Below are 17,572 nucleotides of genomic sequence, written 5' to 3'. Positions count from 1 at the left end.
ATCCCAGATACACGGTGGGCCAGTCTATTTTTGGAAATCAGTGATGGAGCGTCCACAACTCTGGGAGGCAAGTTGTCCCATTGATTAATTGTCCTCACTGTCAGGAAATTCCTCCTTTGTTCTAGGACCTCTCTTCCATCGGTTACTTCTTGTCCTGCCCTCAGGTGCTTTGGAGAATAAGTCGACCCCCCTCCCTTCTCCATGACTGTCCCTCAAGTACCGGAAGGCTGCTGTCATGTCTCCCCTGAGCCTTCTCTTCATTAGGCTAAAAGATACCTAACCCGTTATCATTTTAGCCTCCAGACCGCGTATCGTTTTGGTTGCTCTATTTTCAGACATTCTGGAGAAATGATACCTTGGCTCAGCCACATCACACGGAGCAAAACATTGGATTTTAATTTTTTTTTTTCCCCCATGAGACAGGATGATGGAGGGCAGGTGCCAGAAATTGGCCAGATTGAGAGTTTTTTGAGGATGTTGGGTCGGGCAGACTCTCGCTAAGCCCTCCTCACACAACTTGGAGAGGATGCTGGCAGGGAGGTAACCAGGAGGAGAGAAGAGGAACGGCTTCTCCCTCCCGAGTAGAAAATCTCGAGGGACATTCAGGGAGGTGAGAAAAGGGGAAACTGATTTTGTCTCCCCCCCCACACACAAATGGGACTAGGCCTTGCCCCCCTTGAATATTTGGTCTTTCTTACCTCAGGCAGCTGGCCAGCCTGTGGATCAGGGTGCGGGTCGACCAGAAGAAAGGCGAGGGGAATATTTCTGAAAGTGACCAGGCCATGCTTGCTCCTTTGCAGACGGGGTAAACCGAAGCAATAGCTTCCTCCTTCTATGGAAAAAAAAAAAAAAAGAAGAAGAATCTGTAGTTAAAGCATCTCTCCCACCTTCTTTTGTTTCGTGGCCGTTCCCACAATCCTAACCCTAACCCTAACCTTACCTCTGAATAAACGACATTTCTGAGGAGGGGTGGGCTTCAAAATTTTTAGCAAGGGGTTCTCTGCCCGGTTGCTGGGGAGGCGTGACCATGGTGGGCGTGGCCTAGTCAGTCTCCTGCACCATGGGGGGGGGAGGAAGGGGGGTGCTTTCTTCGAGCCTCCGGGAGGGCGAAAATGGCCTCCCCAGGCTCCAGAGGCCCTCTGGAAGCTGTGCTTCTTTCCTCTGGTACTTTCTGTCGGATGGTGAAAACGGCCTTCCCGTCAGCAAGGCAGCCTTGGGCCTTTGACAAAGGACGTCGGTTATTAACACCCCCCCCCCTTCCCTTCTCTCTCTTCATTAGCTTTCGCTGCACTGGCGCATTTAACGTTCGAAGGGGAAGCGGAATGCTGCTTACAGCATCATTTCCAATCTCTTAATGCACTAATAGTTTTCAATAATGACACCGCAGCTGCCAAGGGTTGACCTGCCTGGTGAGCTGTGGGGCACGGGAAGCGCATGTCGACTCAGGGGAATTCGTGACCTCGGATGGACAGCTCCCGTCGACGTTTTCCCAGCCCGCTCACCGCCGGCAAAACCCGACCCTCAAAACTTGCAGAATCCAAGATTTATTTCCGAGTTGCTTGCTGCAGCTTTTTTTCCCCATCTTTCCATATGGAGTCAAAGCATGCGTTGTCAACACTGAAGCCGGCCTGACTGAGGCCATCTTGGGAGGCTTCCGCGTTGCCACACTGGTGCTGAGGAATAAGGGGGGGGGGGTGTAACAGAGATAGTTGGGGTTTTGTGGCCAAAACAAAATAGTTTCCCCTGAGACCAGGGCTGAAATGCTCCCAGTTCGGACCGGATCGCCCAATCCGGTAGTGATGGTGGCGGGTGGTTCGGAGAACTGGTAGCAAAAATCCCTGTGCCCCCCGCCCACCATGCTCAGCTGAGCCGCACGATCATCAGAGGTTTTTTCTTTTTTTACTTTTAAAAGCGTTTTTTTTACAACCTCTTCCGCCGAAAAAATGCTTTTAAAAGTAAAAAAAAAGAAAAAACCTCTGATGATCGCGCGGCTCAGCTGGGATCGTCAGAGGCTTTTCAAAGCATTTTTTTCTGCAACCTCTTGGCGGTAGGTGGTAAAAAAAAATGCTTTGAAAAGTTTCTGGCGATCCCAGCTGAGTTGCCTGATCGGTAGAGAGGCATTTTTTAAAAAGCCTCTCTGACCATCCCAGCTGAGTTGCCTGATCAGCAGAGGCTTTTCAAAGCATTAGAAAAAATGCTTTGAAAAGTTAAAAAAAAAAAAAGTTGGCCACGCCCACCCAGTCACATTACCTCCACCACCACCAAGCCACGCCCACAGAACCGGTAGTAACAAATTTTGCATTTCACCCCTGCCTGAGACCCAAGGACATTCCCACAGGTGGCTGAAGAGAGGAGGAGTCAAGTTTCCGAGCAACCGGACAGCACCTTGATTGGGCCATGAGTTGGGAAAGGGGAGAAAACTTTTACTTTTAATTAGGTGAAAACCGCAGGAACTTTTAGAGTCGGTTTTCACCAGTCCGTGCCAGTATATGTCCAATAATGTTCTTTTAAGGAATCTACTTGCCTCGGAGTTCTGCTTGCTATGGGTATATATTACTTGGAAGCCTGACGCGTGTTATAGCTCTCGCCTACGATGGCTAATTCAGGTGGTCCTCGACTTACGACAGCTCGTTTGGTGACAGTTCAAAATTACTACGGCACCGAGAAAAGTGACTTGGGACCGTTTTTCACAGCATCCTCGGGATCAAGTGATCAAAATTCAGATGATAGGTCACTGGTTCATATCTGCTTCTCTCCGAGGTCAGCAAAACGAGGACCCAGATTGTTGGGGGGGCAAGAGGCTGATTCTGTAAACTGCTTAGAGAGCCCTGTGAAGCGGTATATAAGTCTAAGGGCTATTTGCTATGAGCATGGCTGTGTCCCTAGGTTACGCGGTCCCCTTTTGAGGACAAGCGAAGTCAACGGGGAAGCCAGATTCGCTTAACGGCCATGTAACTAACTCAACAACCTAAGAGCAAGAAAGGACGTAAAACGGAGCAAAACTCGCTTAACCACAGAAATGTTGGACTCAATTGTGGTTCTACCTGTAGTAGGTTTTTTTCTTTTTTCTTTTTTATTAAATATCAGCCCGGGCACTGGGACCTAATCAATCCTGCCACTCGGGCGTCACCCCCTCAAATCCCCCCCCCTCCGCGTCTCTTTTAATTAGGACAGCTGATGTTTTTTTTCTTGATCAGCAAGATAAAGATCATCTCGTCACCTTGGGGGAAGAACACAGCAGTCAGGAGCGGGGATGACTAGTTAGGTAATGACCGAAGATGGGGCAGTTTGACCTCCTCCGGAGGAGTGAAATGCCAATTAATTATCTTTTTTTTTTTTAACAACCAGCTCAATTACACCACGCGCTAATCGCCTGTGTAGGGCACTGCAAAAAAAAAAAAAAAAAAAAAAAAGGAAGGGAAGGGAAGGGAAGAAACAGGATCAACCCTAAGCACCTGTAACCGAGAATGACAAGGCCCAGCTTCTAATCATAGGCACAAAGAGTTATGGGCCCATCCTGGCTGAACTCGGGAGCCATAAGACAGTCCTCTCTCTTCAGGAAAAAAAAGAAAAAAGAAGAAGAAATATTGCTCGGGGCGCCTTCAGCGCTGCCAACAGTATTCCCTGTAAAGGTGACCAGACACCGTTCATTAGCCTTTAATGCTCAATTCAATTACCAATAAATGTCAGTAATTAATAAGGCAGGTGTGGGGAAGATGCTGAGACGCCACGCAGCCAAGACATCCACAGGAGTGAAATGGTGGAGGCTGTTTGGATTGTCGGAGCTGGGTCTTGATGTCCTGGTGAACAATCAAGTGGCAGCAGACTTATATAGAGGTAGTCCTCGACTTACAACCACAACGGAGCCCCTGAATTTCTGTGGCTCGGTTAAGCGAGTTTCGCCTCCTTTTAACACATTTCTTGCCGCCGTTGTTAAGCGAATCACTGCAGCGGTGAAGTTTAGTCAGGCGGTCGTTAAGCGAATCTGGCTCCCCCCCCCGTCTGACTTTGGCTCGTCAAAGGGGATTGCGTGACCCCCCCCCCAGGACAATGCAATTGTCATAAATACGAGTCAGTTGCCGAGCCGACTCTGAATTTTGATCACGTGATCACCGCCGGGAATGCTACCACGGTCATAAGTGTGGAAAAGGTCCCTTTTTTTTTCAGTGCCAATGTAACTTTGAACGGTCCCTAAACAAACTGTTGTAAGTCAAGGACTGCTCGTACTAGCTTCTGTAGGAAGTTAAAACCCACCCCTCTCCTAGAAAATGAAATATTTTGGGAAATATTAGAAGGGCAGAATATTTCCCCTAAAAGGGAGGCAGAAATTCAGCCCCCCCCCCTTCCACATTTGTTAATGGGCCATTAAGGCCTGGGCCAGTCTATTCTACATAAATATCTACCTCCTTCAGGCAGAGCCATTTAATTGCCCTTCATTGCATCACCCAGCAAGATTCAACCAAACTTAGCACCCAGACAACCTACAAAGCTATGACCTCTGACAGCAACCAATCAGGACACCCTTCCTGTGCCCCTCAGGAAGTTCAAAGCCAGAAGAGGGTTTAAAATCCAGGGACTCTCAGCGTCTCTTCCCTTTTTTTCCGCCCAAGATCTCCAAGGCATGTGATCCTGTTCATCAATAAACCTTCTTTCCAAGCAACTTCCAGGAATCCAGTGTCTTTTTCCCCCACTTGGAACTGAACTCAGAAGGATATTTCTTCCAATACTTCAAAGCACAAAAACCTTAAAAAGTGACGGGTGCCCAAGAAAGGGAGGGGAAGCACCAGCTCTTTTTCCTGAGCAATTTTTTTAAAAGGAGATCAAATTTGCTCTCTGGCTCCAATCCCTACAAATAATTTTTCCACAAGGGAAAGAGAGAGAGATCTGATGTTGGAGCTCAACTGCAGTGCTGGCTCCCTCAAGACCTCTTCATCCCAGGCCTTATTATGACATGATGCCACCGAGATTAAAAGGCAACCCTTGCAAGTAAGAACAACCTGGAGAAATTTGCCAGAAGCCTCTCTTCTTTTCTTTCTAAGATAATGCTAGGGGGAAAAAAATGGAATCTGAGCTGGGAAAAATCCTTAAAAAAATAATAATAATAATACTATTTGGAATTGATTTTTATTCTATTTCTCAACAATATCTTCGATTGGAAAGGGCAACACTGAACAATGTCCAAAGAGGTCTAAAAAAAACCCCCAAAACAAAGGCCACAATTATCAACTAACAGCCATTGATAGTTCCCAGCACATTTCAAAACTGAGCAAGGAAAAACCGGATAGGAGGCAGATTGGGGAACATCTTATAAAAGGTCTTCTGCCTTGAGCAGTGGGGGTCAGACTAAAAGACCTCCGAGGTCTCTTCCAGCCCTTGAGATTCTATATTAACAAACTGCAGAAACAAGTGAAAAACAAAATCATGTGCTGGCTCACCCTTCCTCAGAATAAGGAAAAAAAATTGAGGCAGCTGCTGTTTTGGTAAATGCAATATATATTTATAATATAAGTATATATGCAATATATATTTATTTATAATATATAAATAATCCAGATGAGATCTACGGAGACCAAAAAGGCAAGAGGCACGCACAAACTCCATCGAAACTGACATACCAGAAGCCACGAGAAGTTTGGCCTCCATGGGGGAGCGGGTGGTGGGGGTGGGGTGGAGAGAGGGAGGGGGAAACTGTAATAACAGAAAAGTTTAATGAGATGGAACTTCCTGGGGAAGCCAACACTCCAGGCCACGAGGATGCCCAGAACATATGGTTGCAAGTTGTGTTTTGTAATCCCTCTAATGAAGAACTGTTGGAACAAAGCAGCAGAGTTTTACATTAAGGAAACTCAAGTTTCCAGATAGGAAATCCTAACTTTCCCCTTTATGTAATATAGAGAGAAAGTAAGGATTTAACAGGGACGCAGTGGCTCAGTGGCTAAGACGCTGAGCTTGTCGATCGAAAGGTCGGCAGTTCAGCGGTTCGAATCCCCAGTGCCGCGTAATGGGGTGAGCTCCCGTGACTTGTCCCGGCTTCTGCCAACCTAGCAGTTCGAAAGCACGTAAAAAAAAATGCAAGTAGAAAAAATAGGGACCCCCTTTGGTGGGAAGGGAACAGCGTTCTGTGCGCCTTTGGCGTTGAGTCATGCCGGCCACAGGACCACGGAGACGTCTTCGGACAGCGCTGGCTCTTCGGCTTTGAAACGGAGATGAGCAACGCCCCCTAGAGTCGGGAACGACTAGCACATATGTGCGTGGGGAATTTAAATCCTTAAGGATTGAACAAATCCTTGACTTTTCAGTGCCTGCTGAAAAAAAAAAAACCCACAAAGCAAAGAAAGCCAAGATATCAGTCCAATATCCTTCTAGGAATGCGGTTGCATCTATCCAAGCTGACACCTATAAACTTAGAATGAAGTTCTCGGGCGTATATTGGAGCAAAGGGGCAGCCCCATTTGTAGGAGAGAGAAAGAGAGAGAGACAGAAAACAGGAATGACTTAATGCTTCTGTTGTTCCATTCTCAAATGTTCGGTCTGCGTGGATCTTTAGGAACATATGGAAATCGGAAATCACGGGAGGAGAGGAAATCTATCACAGGTGAAGGATGTAGAACTGGCAGACTTCAAGGGAGAAGCATATATAACATGCTGGGTTGCAAGCAAAGGTGGGAGGGGATTAAATCAACACTTTCTATAGGGTCAACCACCCACCCACCACCCCCGGGAGGAAAAAAAAGAAAGAAAAATGCATATTAAAACCTCCAATGCCCAGGAGAAAGCTTTTTGCTGACTTGATAGATTTTATTATTATTGGGTTTTTTTTAAAAAATGCAGAGATTTGGCTCTTTTGCAAGAATGCGTTCACTCTGCAATCTTCCCACATCTGGAGAAAGATTTAAAAAAAAAAAAAAAACCAACTGCTTGATTGAAAAGAGGCAAGGCTCTCTTTACACTCCCCCATCCTCCCCGAATAATGAGATCTCTGCCAGCTCTAGGGATCTCTGGGAGATCGCCGCACTTTTAAAACGTCCACCCACATTGGATCAGATTTGCGTTTAACCTAAAATACAGGCCTATCGTTCCACAGCCACAGCGAAGAAGCTTAAAGCTTGTGGGTCAGACTGATTTTGGATACGAGATGCCACAGCAAAGGCCAGCTGTGCATCTGACGTGAGTCATGGGTGTTTCTTTTCTTTTTTTTTTTTAATTTGATTTATATGCCGCCCTTCTCCGGAGACTCAGGGCGGCTTACAATGCGTTAAGCAATAGCCTTCATACTTTTGTATATTTATACAAAGTCAGCTTATTGCCCCCACAAACTGGGTCCTCATTTCACCTACCTTAGAAAGGATGGAAGGCTGAGTCGACCTTGAGCCTTGGCGAGATTCGAACCTGCAGTAATTGCAGGCAGCTGGTCTTAATAACAGGGTGCTTTAGACCACTGTACTACCAAGGCTCTTTTTTCTTCTTCTACTGTTTAGAATTGGGAAGGAAGTTCACTTTCTTTCTTACCTAAGGAGATGAAATGGTCTAGGGCAGGAGTCAGCAACCCGCGGGGCTCTGGAGCCGCATGTGGCTCTTTCAACCCTCTGCTGCGGCTCCGTCACAATTTTGAGAGGAGCTTCTGGTTGGGGGGGGGGGGGGAAGCACAGTGCACCAGGAGGAGACTCTATGGCAAGGGGCGGGTTTTCTGGTCAGCTCCACAATTGATAGGGCTTTCGGTTAGGGCAGGTAGAGGAAAAAGGATGCTGCGCTAGGAGGAGACTCTATGGTGGGGGAACCGGACTTCCGGTCGGCTCCAGGATTGAACGGGGGCTTCCGGTTAGGACCTTTGTGACTCTTTGAGTGTTTAAGGTTGCTGACCCCTGCTCTAGGGTCTCCTGCTTGAGTAGAGGGTTGGACTAGAAGACCTCCAAGGTCCCTTCCAACTCTATTCTGACTGATTGATTGATTGAGATTCACGGAAGAGGCGAAAGGAACGACATGCACACAGTATGACTTGCCGGTCGGAAATATCCTTGCCATCAATATGGCCCCGGCATAATACCACTAGGAAAACAACAAACAAAAACCCACTTTATCCCAAAAGCTAGCAGGTCCCCATTTATTAATATAAAAGAGATTTACTCCCAGAGAACTGCTTGCTGTTTTCTCCAATGCCTTATTCCGATTGCCAAGTCTTTCAGTTCTTCTGACGGGCAATTAGGATCACTTATACGCCAGTTTTTATTTTTTTTTTTATTTTTTTTTTCTCCTTCCCGTTTTTCAAGCTAGCCTTTTTACTTTTGGCCGATCGGCTCCATCACCGTGGAAGCCTTTACCAGCAAACAGCAACCCCTGTCATTGTCAGAGTGCCTCTTTCCAGCCTGAATTTGGCAAGCCCACAATTCTGTTTCTCTTTCGTTTCCAAGTTAGGATAGGTCCGTGAGCTCAAGGGTAGAGATACACAGCTAGTCCTCGACCTACAACGGTTTGCTTAGTGACCGTTCGAAGTTACAACGGTGCCGGGGGAAAAAACCCCTGATTTATGAACGTTTTTCACACTTAGGACGGTTGCAGCAACCCCACGGGCATGTGAGTTTTCATTCGGATTCTTTTCAACTGACTCTCATTGATGACAGCTGTAGCGTCATGTGATTCCCTTTTGCGACTTTCTGACAAGCAAAGTCCACGGGGGGGAAAACCAGATTCACTTCGCAACCGTGTAACTCATTTATCAACTGAGGCAATTCGCTGAACAAAACTGGCAAGAAAAGTCGTAAAATGGAGTGAAAACTCACTGAACAAATTTCTCACTTAACATAAATTATGAGCTCAATTGTGGTCGTGAGTTGTATGTTTTTATTAAAATTTTACTCTTTTTAAATTTAAGTGAGCCATGGTGGCACAGTGGTGAGAGTGCAGTACTGCAGGCTACTTCTGCTGACTGCTGATTGCCATTCGAATCTCACCAGGCTCCAGGTTGACTCAGCCTTCCATCCTTCCTAGGTGGATAAAATGAGGACCGAGATTGTTGGGGGCAATAAGGCTGACTCTGTAAACCTCTTAGTAGGTAAAATGAATCCTTCCTTCCTTCCTTTCTCCCCCCACTTCCTCCCGGGGGTTAGAATGCAGTATTGCAGGCTAACTCTGCCCACTGCCAGCAGTTCGATCCTGACCAACTGGCTCACGGTTGACTCAGCCTTCCATCCTTCCGAGGTGGGTAAAATGAGGACCCAGATTGTTGGGGGCGAGAGGCTGACTCTGTAAACTGCTTAGAGAGGGCTGTAAAAGCACTGTAAAGCGGTATATAAGTGTGCTCTTGCTAAATGAATCATTTCTCCTTTCTAGTTACGGAATCTCTGACACGAGAGGAGACTTGAGTTCCCACCATGAAAGCCTCCAGTTTCAGTTAAGATGATTTAAAGCGAAGTGGACTATGGACCTCTCTGCTACTTCAGGAGTGTGATGTTAGCAAACAATTAGAGGTCCGCCAGCAGCTTTTCCAGCTGCATTTAACCAAAAGGCACCGGGTTTTGCCCGAAGATGTGAGCATCTGATGAAAGGAACTGCAAAAAAGAATTTTATTCTTTTTAAGTCCTTCTTTGTGGAAACACTGGGTGTAACTCAACTGGACGTGGGTTACACTACCGGTTCGGATTTCTCACTACCAATCTAATTTACATAAGCCGGCGGTTTGGCGAACCGTTCTGACATCGCTAGTGAGAGCGTGCAAATTTGCATCCGTGCAAGGACCGTCTTTGTGGCTTGAAAGACGCCACCGCAGGTTCCCCCATTCAGCCTAAACGGGCGAGACAAAGCCTCTCGGCAGTTCGCTTCTCCTTTTCGCCTCCTTTTCCAGGCTAAATTGGAAGCTAAAGTTATCTTTAAACTCTCCCTCTCTTTTTCTTTTTCTTTTTTTTAAAAAAAAACGGCCTCAAATCCAATTTGCAAGGAATTGTTTGAAACATATTCGCTATTGCCAGGAAAACAATAGCAGCCTTCCAATTAACGGCACCTGCATTACAATTCAATGCGTTTAAATTGCTAAGGGCTCATGGCTGAAACCCTACTGACAACAATTAGCATTAAAAAAAAAAAAAAGAAAGAAAGAGGAAGGGGGAAAAAAAAAAAAAGCCCTACCACATTCTGCAGTTTAAAAGCAGTGGGTGGGAATTACAAAAGGTTAACAGACTAAATATAAAAATGTTTTTGAATATCAAATCAATGCGTTTTGTTAGGGGGGGGGGGAAAAAAACACCACCGGGTACTGTAATTTAACCAAATAGGGTTTTTTAAAATATCTGGAGAGGATCCAGATGTAGAAGAACCAATCGGAGAACCTCTGCCCGAAAAGGGAGGGAGGGAGAGAGAGAGAGGAGATAAGTTAATTAATCATCATCGTCATCCTATCGCATCCTGTTTATTCAGGATTTTTCGAGCAGAGGTTCTTTCCTTTAATGCTGGCATCAACCATCCCGTCCTTTCCGATGTTATTTATAATAACGCTGCTTGGGGGAAAAAAAAGGAAGAATTGATTGGTGCGCCATTAACTTCCTCCTCTGGGTTGGGCTGGAGCAAAGTGCACTCTCTGACGGGCAGGAGAGAGACCCGGGGTAAGGCTGAGGGTGGCACAAATATGCGCAACTCCACCCATCCAATCTGCGCCAGATGTGGGAGGCATTGAGGCATTAAATTCCGAAGGCGTGCTTTTTTTTTTTTTTTTTTGCAGAGATGCTGGCAACGCCGCTTGGGCTCCAGCCCAGATGTGTTTCATGTTAACGCTCATCTCAAAGGAGAGAGAAGCGCTGCCATCCGCCCTCAAAGACCCCCCCCCTCGAACTCGATTCTTTCTTTACTCAAGATTTAAGTCCTGGTTTTAAGGAGCAGGGAGAGGAATTACGTACTCTGCATCAATTTTTTCTTTTTTAAAAAAACTCTCCTTTACCTTCCCAGCGATTTTTGAACAAAGCTAAGAGGTTACTCATGGGACGCGGCGGCTCAGTGGCTAAGACGCTGAGCTTGGCGATCAAAAAGTATTGGCAGTTCAGCGGTTCGAATCCCTAGTGCTGCTGCATAATGGCGTGAGCTCCCGTGACTTGTCCCAGCTTCTGCAGTTCGAAAGCATGTAAAAAAATGCAAGTAGAAAAATAGGGGCCACCTTTGGTGGGAAGGAAACAGCGTTCCCTGCGCTTTTGGCGTTGAGTCATGCCGGCCACATGACCACGGAGACGTCTTCGGACAGCGCTGGCTCTTTGGCTTTGAAACGGAGATGAGCACCGCCCCCTAGAGTTGGGAACGACTAGCACGTATGTGCAAGGGGAACCTTTACCTTTTAAGAGGTTACTCGATCCTCCCGGATTAATTTGACCTTCCCCAACTCTCCAACTTCCTAGAAATATTAGCACAGACCCATTGTCCTTCTGGTCACTCTTGGGGCACCTGAGAAGTAGGAAGACTCACTTGGAAACTGTTTGGGCAGTTTGGGATTTGGGACAGCCGCTAAGGACAAACAGGGCAAGATCTTTTAAATTAATTCGGCTTTCTGCAAGGCAGTAGACCGTGTATGTACAATGCATTAAATCCCTGGGTTGTTTAACTATGGTTTAGTGAATAAATTGCAACTAAGTCACAAAGAAGCTACATCTTGGCTCAGCGTACTGCGGACGCTCAGTCTCTGTGTTGCAGAAGTCTCCCAGAGAAAGGAGCATCTGAATTGACCAACAGCCCAATTCCGATCTCAAAAAACTGAGTGAAGATTTTAATTTTAAGCTACCGGTAAAGACTACCCTTTGTTAAATGGCATTAAGAACATGCCGGTCTGTGGAAACAAAACTGGATTCCCATCAGAAAGCTTTAACTCAGCTAGCAGGTTAGTTTAAATACCTTTTTTTTTTTTTGGTTTCTGGGTTAGTTTGGCTCACTAGACTAAGGATTAAGCAGGGTTTTGATAGCTTGTGGATTTGTGTGTGATGGGACACTGAGCCCTTGTCTTAGCATGTTTTGTGAGCTGCTGTGGGCATTGTTTTGCTGACTTGGGTTTAGGATTAAGCTGTTGGTATCTAGATTTTTTGGAACACAAAGTAGCCAAACAGGCTGGATTCACCCCAACGGTGCCAACCTCACCCCACCCCCCCCTCCACCCCCGGTTCAAATGAAGCAAGCTTAGCATGTTGTGTGAATGTCCCGCTTGTATATCTCTGTACTCTCAGTCCTGCAACCACCGTACGCTTCTCTGCCGCGGAGTCAAGCCAGCCTAAAACAAAAACCGGTCAGAGCAACAGGATCTTAATTATGAAAATTAGCAAACCGATTCCTCCTCTCTCTCTCTGTCTCTCTGGCATTGTTTTGGTGGTGATGGTGGTGGTGGGGAGGAAAGAGGTCACTCAAACAGATCAAAGGCTGCAGGCTGGGGAACTCTTCGCAAGCTTGTTTAGACATCTCGTCAAAGAAAGGGAAAGTACAAGCAAGCCCAACCACAGTGTTGTGAGAACCACGCTGGGCCTCAACAGGTTTAATCCCTTCAGACAGATCGGCAGGAGAAGGACAAAGCCACCGAGACCTCTGGCCTTTCCGAGAGACCGAAACTTGCATTGTTGGGCTTCTCCCTTCCTCTTGGGGCAGATGGCTTGCCCGCTAGAGAGAGGTTTCCCGGCACGATGCTGTCCTGACTTAAATAAATGTCACCACCAAGTAAACCGCAGATGGACGCTCAACTTCTTAACCCTCGAACAGGCTTAAGGAAAAAAACAAACAAAAAACAGAAGAAATGCAGGGGGGAAAAAACAACAATAAAGCACCGAGGCTCTGACACAACAAGGCCACTTGTGATGAAGGCAGCCTGGGCTTCAGACCTCCGACGGCAAAATATTCATATTAAATTGGAAGGCAGGGGATTGAGCATTAGGTCGTGACACCCGTTAAATTGGATGCAAATCAGAGGTGGTATTCAGTCGGTTCGGGCAAACTGGTAGCGGCGACTGCAGGTGGGACATAATAGGACGTAATGCCGTAAATAGGACGTAATGCCGTCCTATTTGGCCACGTTTTTGAGGCCGGGCGCATGCGCGAGAAGGCGCGAGCAAAGCACATGCGCGGAAGGACGGGTACATGCGTGGAAGGCACACACGTGTGAGTGAAGCGAGTGTGCGCACACACGGCAAACCGGTGGTAAGAATATGTGAAACCCACCGCTGATGCAAATGCGGGCGGGAGACTTGTCGAGGTTCGAGTGGCCAAACAGAGAAGAAAGTCATCCGTTCCAAGTCATACAGATGTACGTGTCCGATCCAGATGTTCTCGTTCCACAACTGTACGTTTTCAGAAGCTGATCCTGTCGTGGTCCCTCCCACTGAGGACTCCACAGAAAGATCTGGAAGGAGGCCGAATCCCCCCCCCCAAAAATCTCCATCTGGTCTTCGAAGTCTTGGGTTTTTCTTAGGAGTCTCAGGAGTTCAATGAGTTCTCCAACACTCAATAATTATTTTTTTAAAAAAGTCTTGGTGTTGAACAGCAGGTTGTCCCTGGTGTGTGCTCAGTTGACTTGATGTTGCCTTGTTGTCTTGTTCTTACGGCAGCCTTGACGTTCTGCAGCTGGGACTCAAGGGCTCTCCTAGGCTCCGCTCCAAAATCGTGACCCTACTCTTGTTCCCCATACGGATTGGGAGCCAGATTAGATTCTGGATCGCCTGCCAAAGTTGCTGTGACTTTGAAAAGCCTTTCCTCGGCTGGCTCCTACACAGGGTAGCGCCTACCTAGAAGAATTTCACCCTTCTGGTGATCTATGATGGACCATTTCCAGGAACTGTCCTCTATGGGTTGAGGTGATGGGGAGGACATCCTGTGGATTTGAACTGATGACAACCGCTTCACAAATTAAGAGGGCAGGGCTCAGCGAAGGAAGCCTGAGTTAATGAAAATCCATGCTGTGGTCTGTCAGCTGCCGGCCCCTCTAGCAGCCAAATCAGATGAGGAGTTCGAATCAGCATCAGGGAAGAGGGAACGGAGCTGTCAGAGAGAGAGAACAGAGGCGGAGCCTGGGCCATCCATCAGCCCTCAGATGGAGAGTCAACAGCCCCCAGGTCTGGAGGTGGCTGATGAGGAAAAGGAGGAACAGCTGGGTCCAGTGCCTGATGCGCAAAAGGCAGAGGAGAGGAGAGCACTGGAAATCTATGGGCCGGTCCTCGGGACGGAAGAATCACTGCTGCTAGCGAAGCCCCCCACTCTAGCTCTGGGGATAAAAGGCAGGGGGCAGAGATGAATAGGTGTGGCAGACAACTATTCATCACCCTGCCGGACAGACTTGTTAGCCCGCGGTGAGGGAGAAACTTTTTGCCAGGGCTGCTGGCGCTCCTAATAAAGGAATCATTGATTTAACTACAGAGGGTTTGTCGTGTTCAGGGAGCTGGGTCAGAACAATCCATGGGCAACTCAATCATTATAGTCCCATTTGCCTCGTGGGTTTTGCTGGGTTCCTGAACTAACCTACTTTCTGGGTTCACCGCACGAACTGAATCATCCGCTAATCCAACTGCCAAAAAGTCCAACCGAAGGTTAAAGCTGGCTAAACTCAAGATATTGTGCAAGACTTGCCAATTATTCTTTATTTGACCTGGGAAAACCCAGCGAGAACATGATTGTCATAATCAATTGCCAAGTGTCCAAATTTTGATCACGTGACTGTGGGGATCCTGCAATGGTCGTAAGTGTGAAAAAGGGTCATAAGTTACTTTTTTTTCCAGTGCTGTTGTAACCTCAGTCACTAAATGAACTGTTATTGAGGACTACCCGTATTCAAGGCCACCAAAACTCTCACCTTTCCAGATGTCTTCTAAAACTTTGCAAGCTGTTTTTAGGGTGGTGGAGCTCCTCAATGACCCCACTTGAGACTAGGAAAAATAAATTGCTCCTGTGACTTTTCAATCTCTGGCAGGAGTGAAGAACCACGTTTTCCACCTTTTAAGAAGGTAGAAGGACCAAACCATTGTGGTTGATATCACTCGGAGGCCATCTGGAGGGCTTTACGTTCTTTGGAAACCTTTCCCAAACTGCCTGCCTCTAAAAATCATCCAACAAAATCCAGCTCGAAAGGGGATTTTGAATCTACGCATGTTTCGAAGGCCCGATTTCCACTGAGCTTTTATTTCCCCATCTCATAAATTCCACCCGGTTTAAGACGTGTAACGAAATAGCCAACGGTCTTGTCCAAAAGAATGAGAAGCATTTGAGCTGAAGCGGCAGAAAAACACTAGGCGATAGGAAGCAAACTTTTAAAACAGATGGATGAAGAGCAACCGGGCAGCCAATAACAACGAGGTTGCTATTGTCAGTGCTTGGAAACGGACTGAGTTGTTGTACTTTGCTGTACAAAAACACAAGGGCCGCATGGGGAAATCAGCCATCACGGAACAGGCATCTCATTCCACAGAAGCGATGTCAGGCTAAGCCAGATACGCCTCCACTGTTGCTTGGAGTCCAGACGTTAAGAAGCTTTGCTTAAAACTGGTTGGTGGTTAGAACTGATCAGAAAGGATGCAGAAATTTTGGGAAATTGGAGAGTTTATACCCAAGACCGGCTGAAGGCATCTGGATGCCCAATGCAGAAATCCAGTAGCTCAGCATACAAACTTTCCATGCAGAAAAATCTTGGTTTCCTTATTAAATAGCACTAGCAATAGCACTTAAACTTATATACTGCTTTACGGTGCTTTTACAGCCCTCTCTAAGCGGTTTACAGAGCCCCCAACAATCTGGCTCCTCATTTTACCCACCTCGGACGGATGGAAGGCTGAGTCAACCTTGAGCCCGGTGAGATTCGAACTGCCAAATTGCAGTCAGCAGAAGTAGCCTGCAGTACTGCACTCTAACCACTGCACCAGCTATTGTTATTAAAGCTATTGTTCTTTTATTTATTGCAAATATTGTTCCCTTATTAAAGCTATTTTCTACTGTGAAGACCATGGCACATTTTGCTGTCCTATCTTTGTTTCCAATGCAGATTTCTGGGCATCTTCTCTTGTGCTTGTGGACAGAAGCACCTTCTCTGTCTGTGAAGGAGACACTGATTCAAGACGTTTGTTTTCACTTAGGGCGGCATGCAAGCAAGTCTCTGGTTATTAAAGAGGACAAATGAGAAGGGCATGCCCACCCCTTAATAGAATAATTAAGTTGGAAGGGACTTTGGAGATCGTCTGGTCCAACCCAACCCCAAGCAGGAGATCGTATGCAATTTCAGGCTGCCCAGTCTCTTCTTAAAAACTTCCAGTGTTGGAGCACCCACAATTTCTGAAGGCAAGTTGTTCCAATGATTAACATACTGGCTGGGGAATCCTGGGAGTTGGGAGTCCACACATCTTTAAGTTGCCAAGGTTGAGAAACACTGGTTTATTTGATCCATTTTAGAGGCTTCCCAACACCGTAAATCTCCGGGTAGTTTTACAAGGAACTTGATAAAACAGAACCATACTACTCTTAATAACTTGTGAATGGATTGATGTACCTGGCCAGAAACATGCACAAGGGAAGCTGAGGAGATGGTGATGATTGAGTCCTGTAGCCATCATCATCCTTGGATGCTTGCCCGGAGTCTAGACTGCATGGAAGCCAGCATTAAAGCGGTTGCCACTGGCCTTTTCGATCCCACGATGCCAAGCACTCCTGATGTATTCTGGTATATCCCAGCTGGATTGGTATTTCAGTCCAATCTGGAGCCAACAACAGGAACAATCCTTCCGGGTAAGGATGATGGTCTAAGCTAAATTAAACCATGTGTGGTCTCGGGCCTCTTCTATGTCGCTTGGCATCACGAAGATGCTAACGAGAAATACAGAGAGAAGGACCAGATTACTGTAGAACGCTGTGTTCCCTGGAGAAACGTATAATACGTTTCATTCTGTACACCTCGCCTTCATTTGAAAATCTCCCTCTTTTGAAAGAAACAAGCACGGTCAAGGTAAGTAGTCAATGGCTGTTAAGGGAGGGGAGGGGGAGCTTCCCCTGAAATGACTTTTAATCCGGCTTCAGATGTCATTACGGCTTCAAAACCAGAGAGTCGAGCACATCCATCTCTGAAAGGAAAAATGCCCTGCGCTCAGAACCTCTCAGAATTCCATTTTGCTGGCAGTTCATCAATAGTTCATAGGGCTGGGTACATTTCCATCACTGGGTTATTACCGCCATGTTAAAAGAACAGGGTGAACAAAAGCCTCAAGGACCTCGTAATTTACCCATCAGCAGAACTTGTTCCTGAGGTGTTTTGATCCCGGGCCAACCTTTTGCTCAAGCAGCCAGCCACAAAATCTTGCTGGAGTGAGTGAGTGAGGAAAAGGGGCAAAGGGGGAGGGAAGGAAGGAAGGGGAGGAAGGGATGGAGGGAGGGAGGAAAACGGGCAAAGGGGGGAAGGGAGGGAGGGAGGGGAGGAAAGGGGGCAAAGAGAGGGAGGAAGGAAGGAAGGAAGGAAGGAAGGAAGGAAGGAAGGAAGGAAGGAAGGAAAGGAGGGAGGGAGGGGGCAGAGGGTCTTAGGAGGGATGGATGGATGGATGAATAACAAAGGGAGGGAGGGAGGAAGGAAGGAAGGAAGGAAGGAAAGGAGGGGGGG

The 17,572-nt window shown here is 46.9% G+C and overlaps 1 protein-coding gene across 1 annotated transcript in view; it reads right to left on the bottom strand.

The window, feature by feature from the left end:
- MORN1 (MORN repeat containing 1) overlaps nt 1-17,572 on the bottom strand; it is a 74,596-nt gene that overhangs the window by 23,153 nt on the left and 33,871 nt on the right. Inside the window, exons 10-11 of the mRNA XM_070956279.1 lie at nt 2,961-2,968; nt 699-832 (exon numbers count right to left, since the gene is read on the bottom strand). Of these exons, the coding sequence (XP_070812380.1) occupies nt 699-832; nt 2,961-2,968 (142 nt within the window). The remainder of the gene's footprint in view (nt 1-698; nt 833-2,960; nt 2,969-17,572) is intronic.

The sequence above is a fragment of the Pituophis catenifer genome, unplaced genomic scaffold (assembly GCF_029215685.1).
Source record: "Pituophis catenifer annectens isolate HBS135680 unplaced genomic scaffold, rPitCat1.0.hap2 SCAF_18, whole genome shotgun sequence".
NCBI classification, from domain to species: Eukaryota; Metazoa; Chordata; class Lepidosauria; order Squamata; family Colubridae; genus Pituophis; species Pituophis catenifer.
This window is presented reverse-complemented; position numbering and strand designations above follow the sequence as displayed.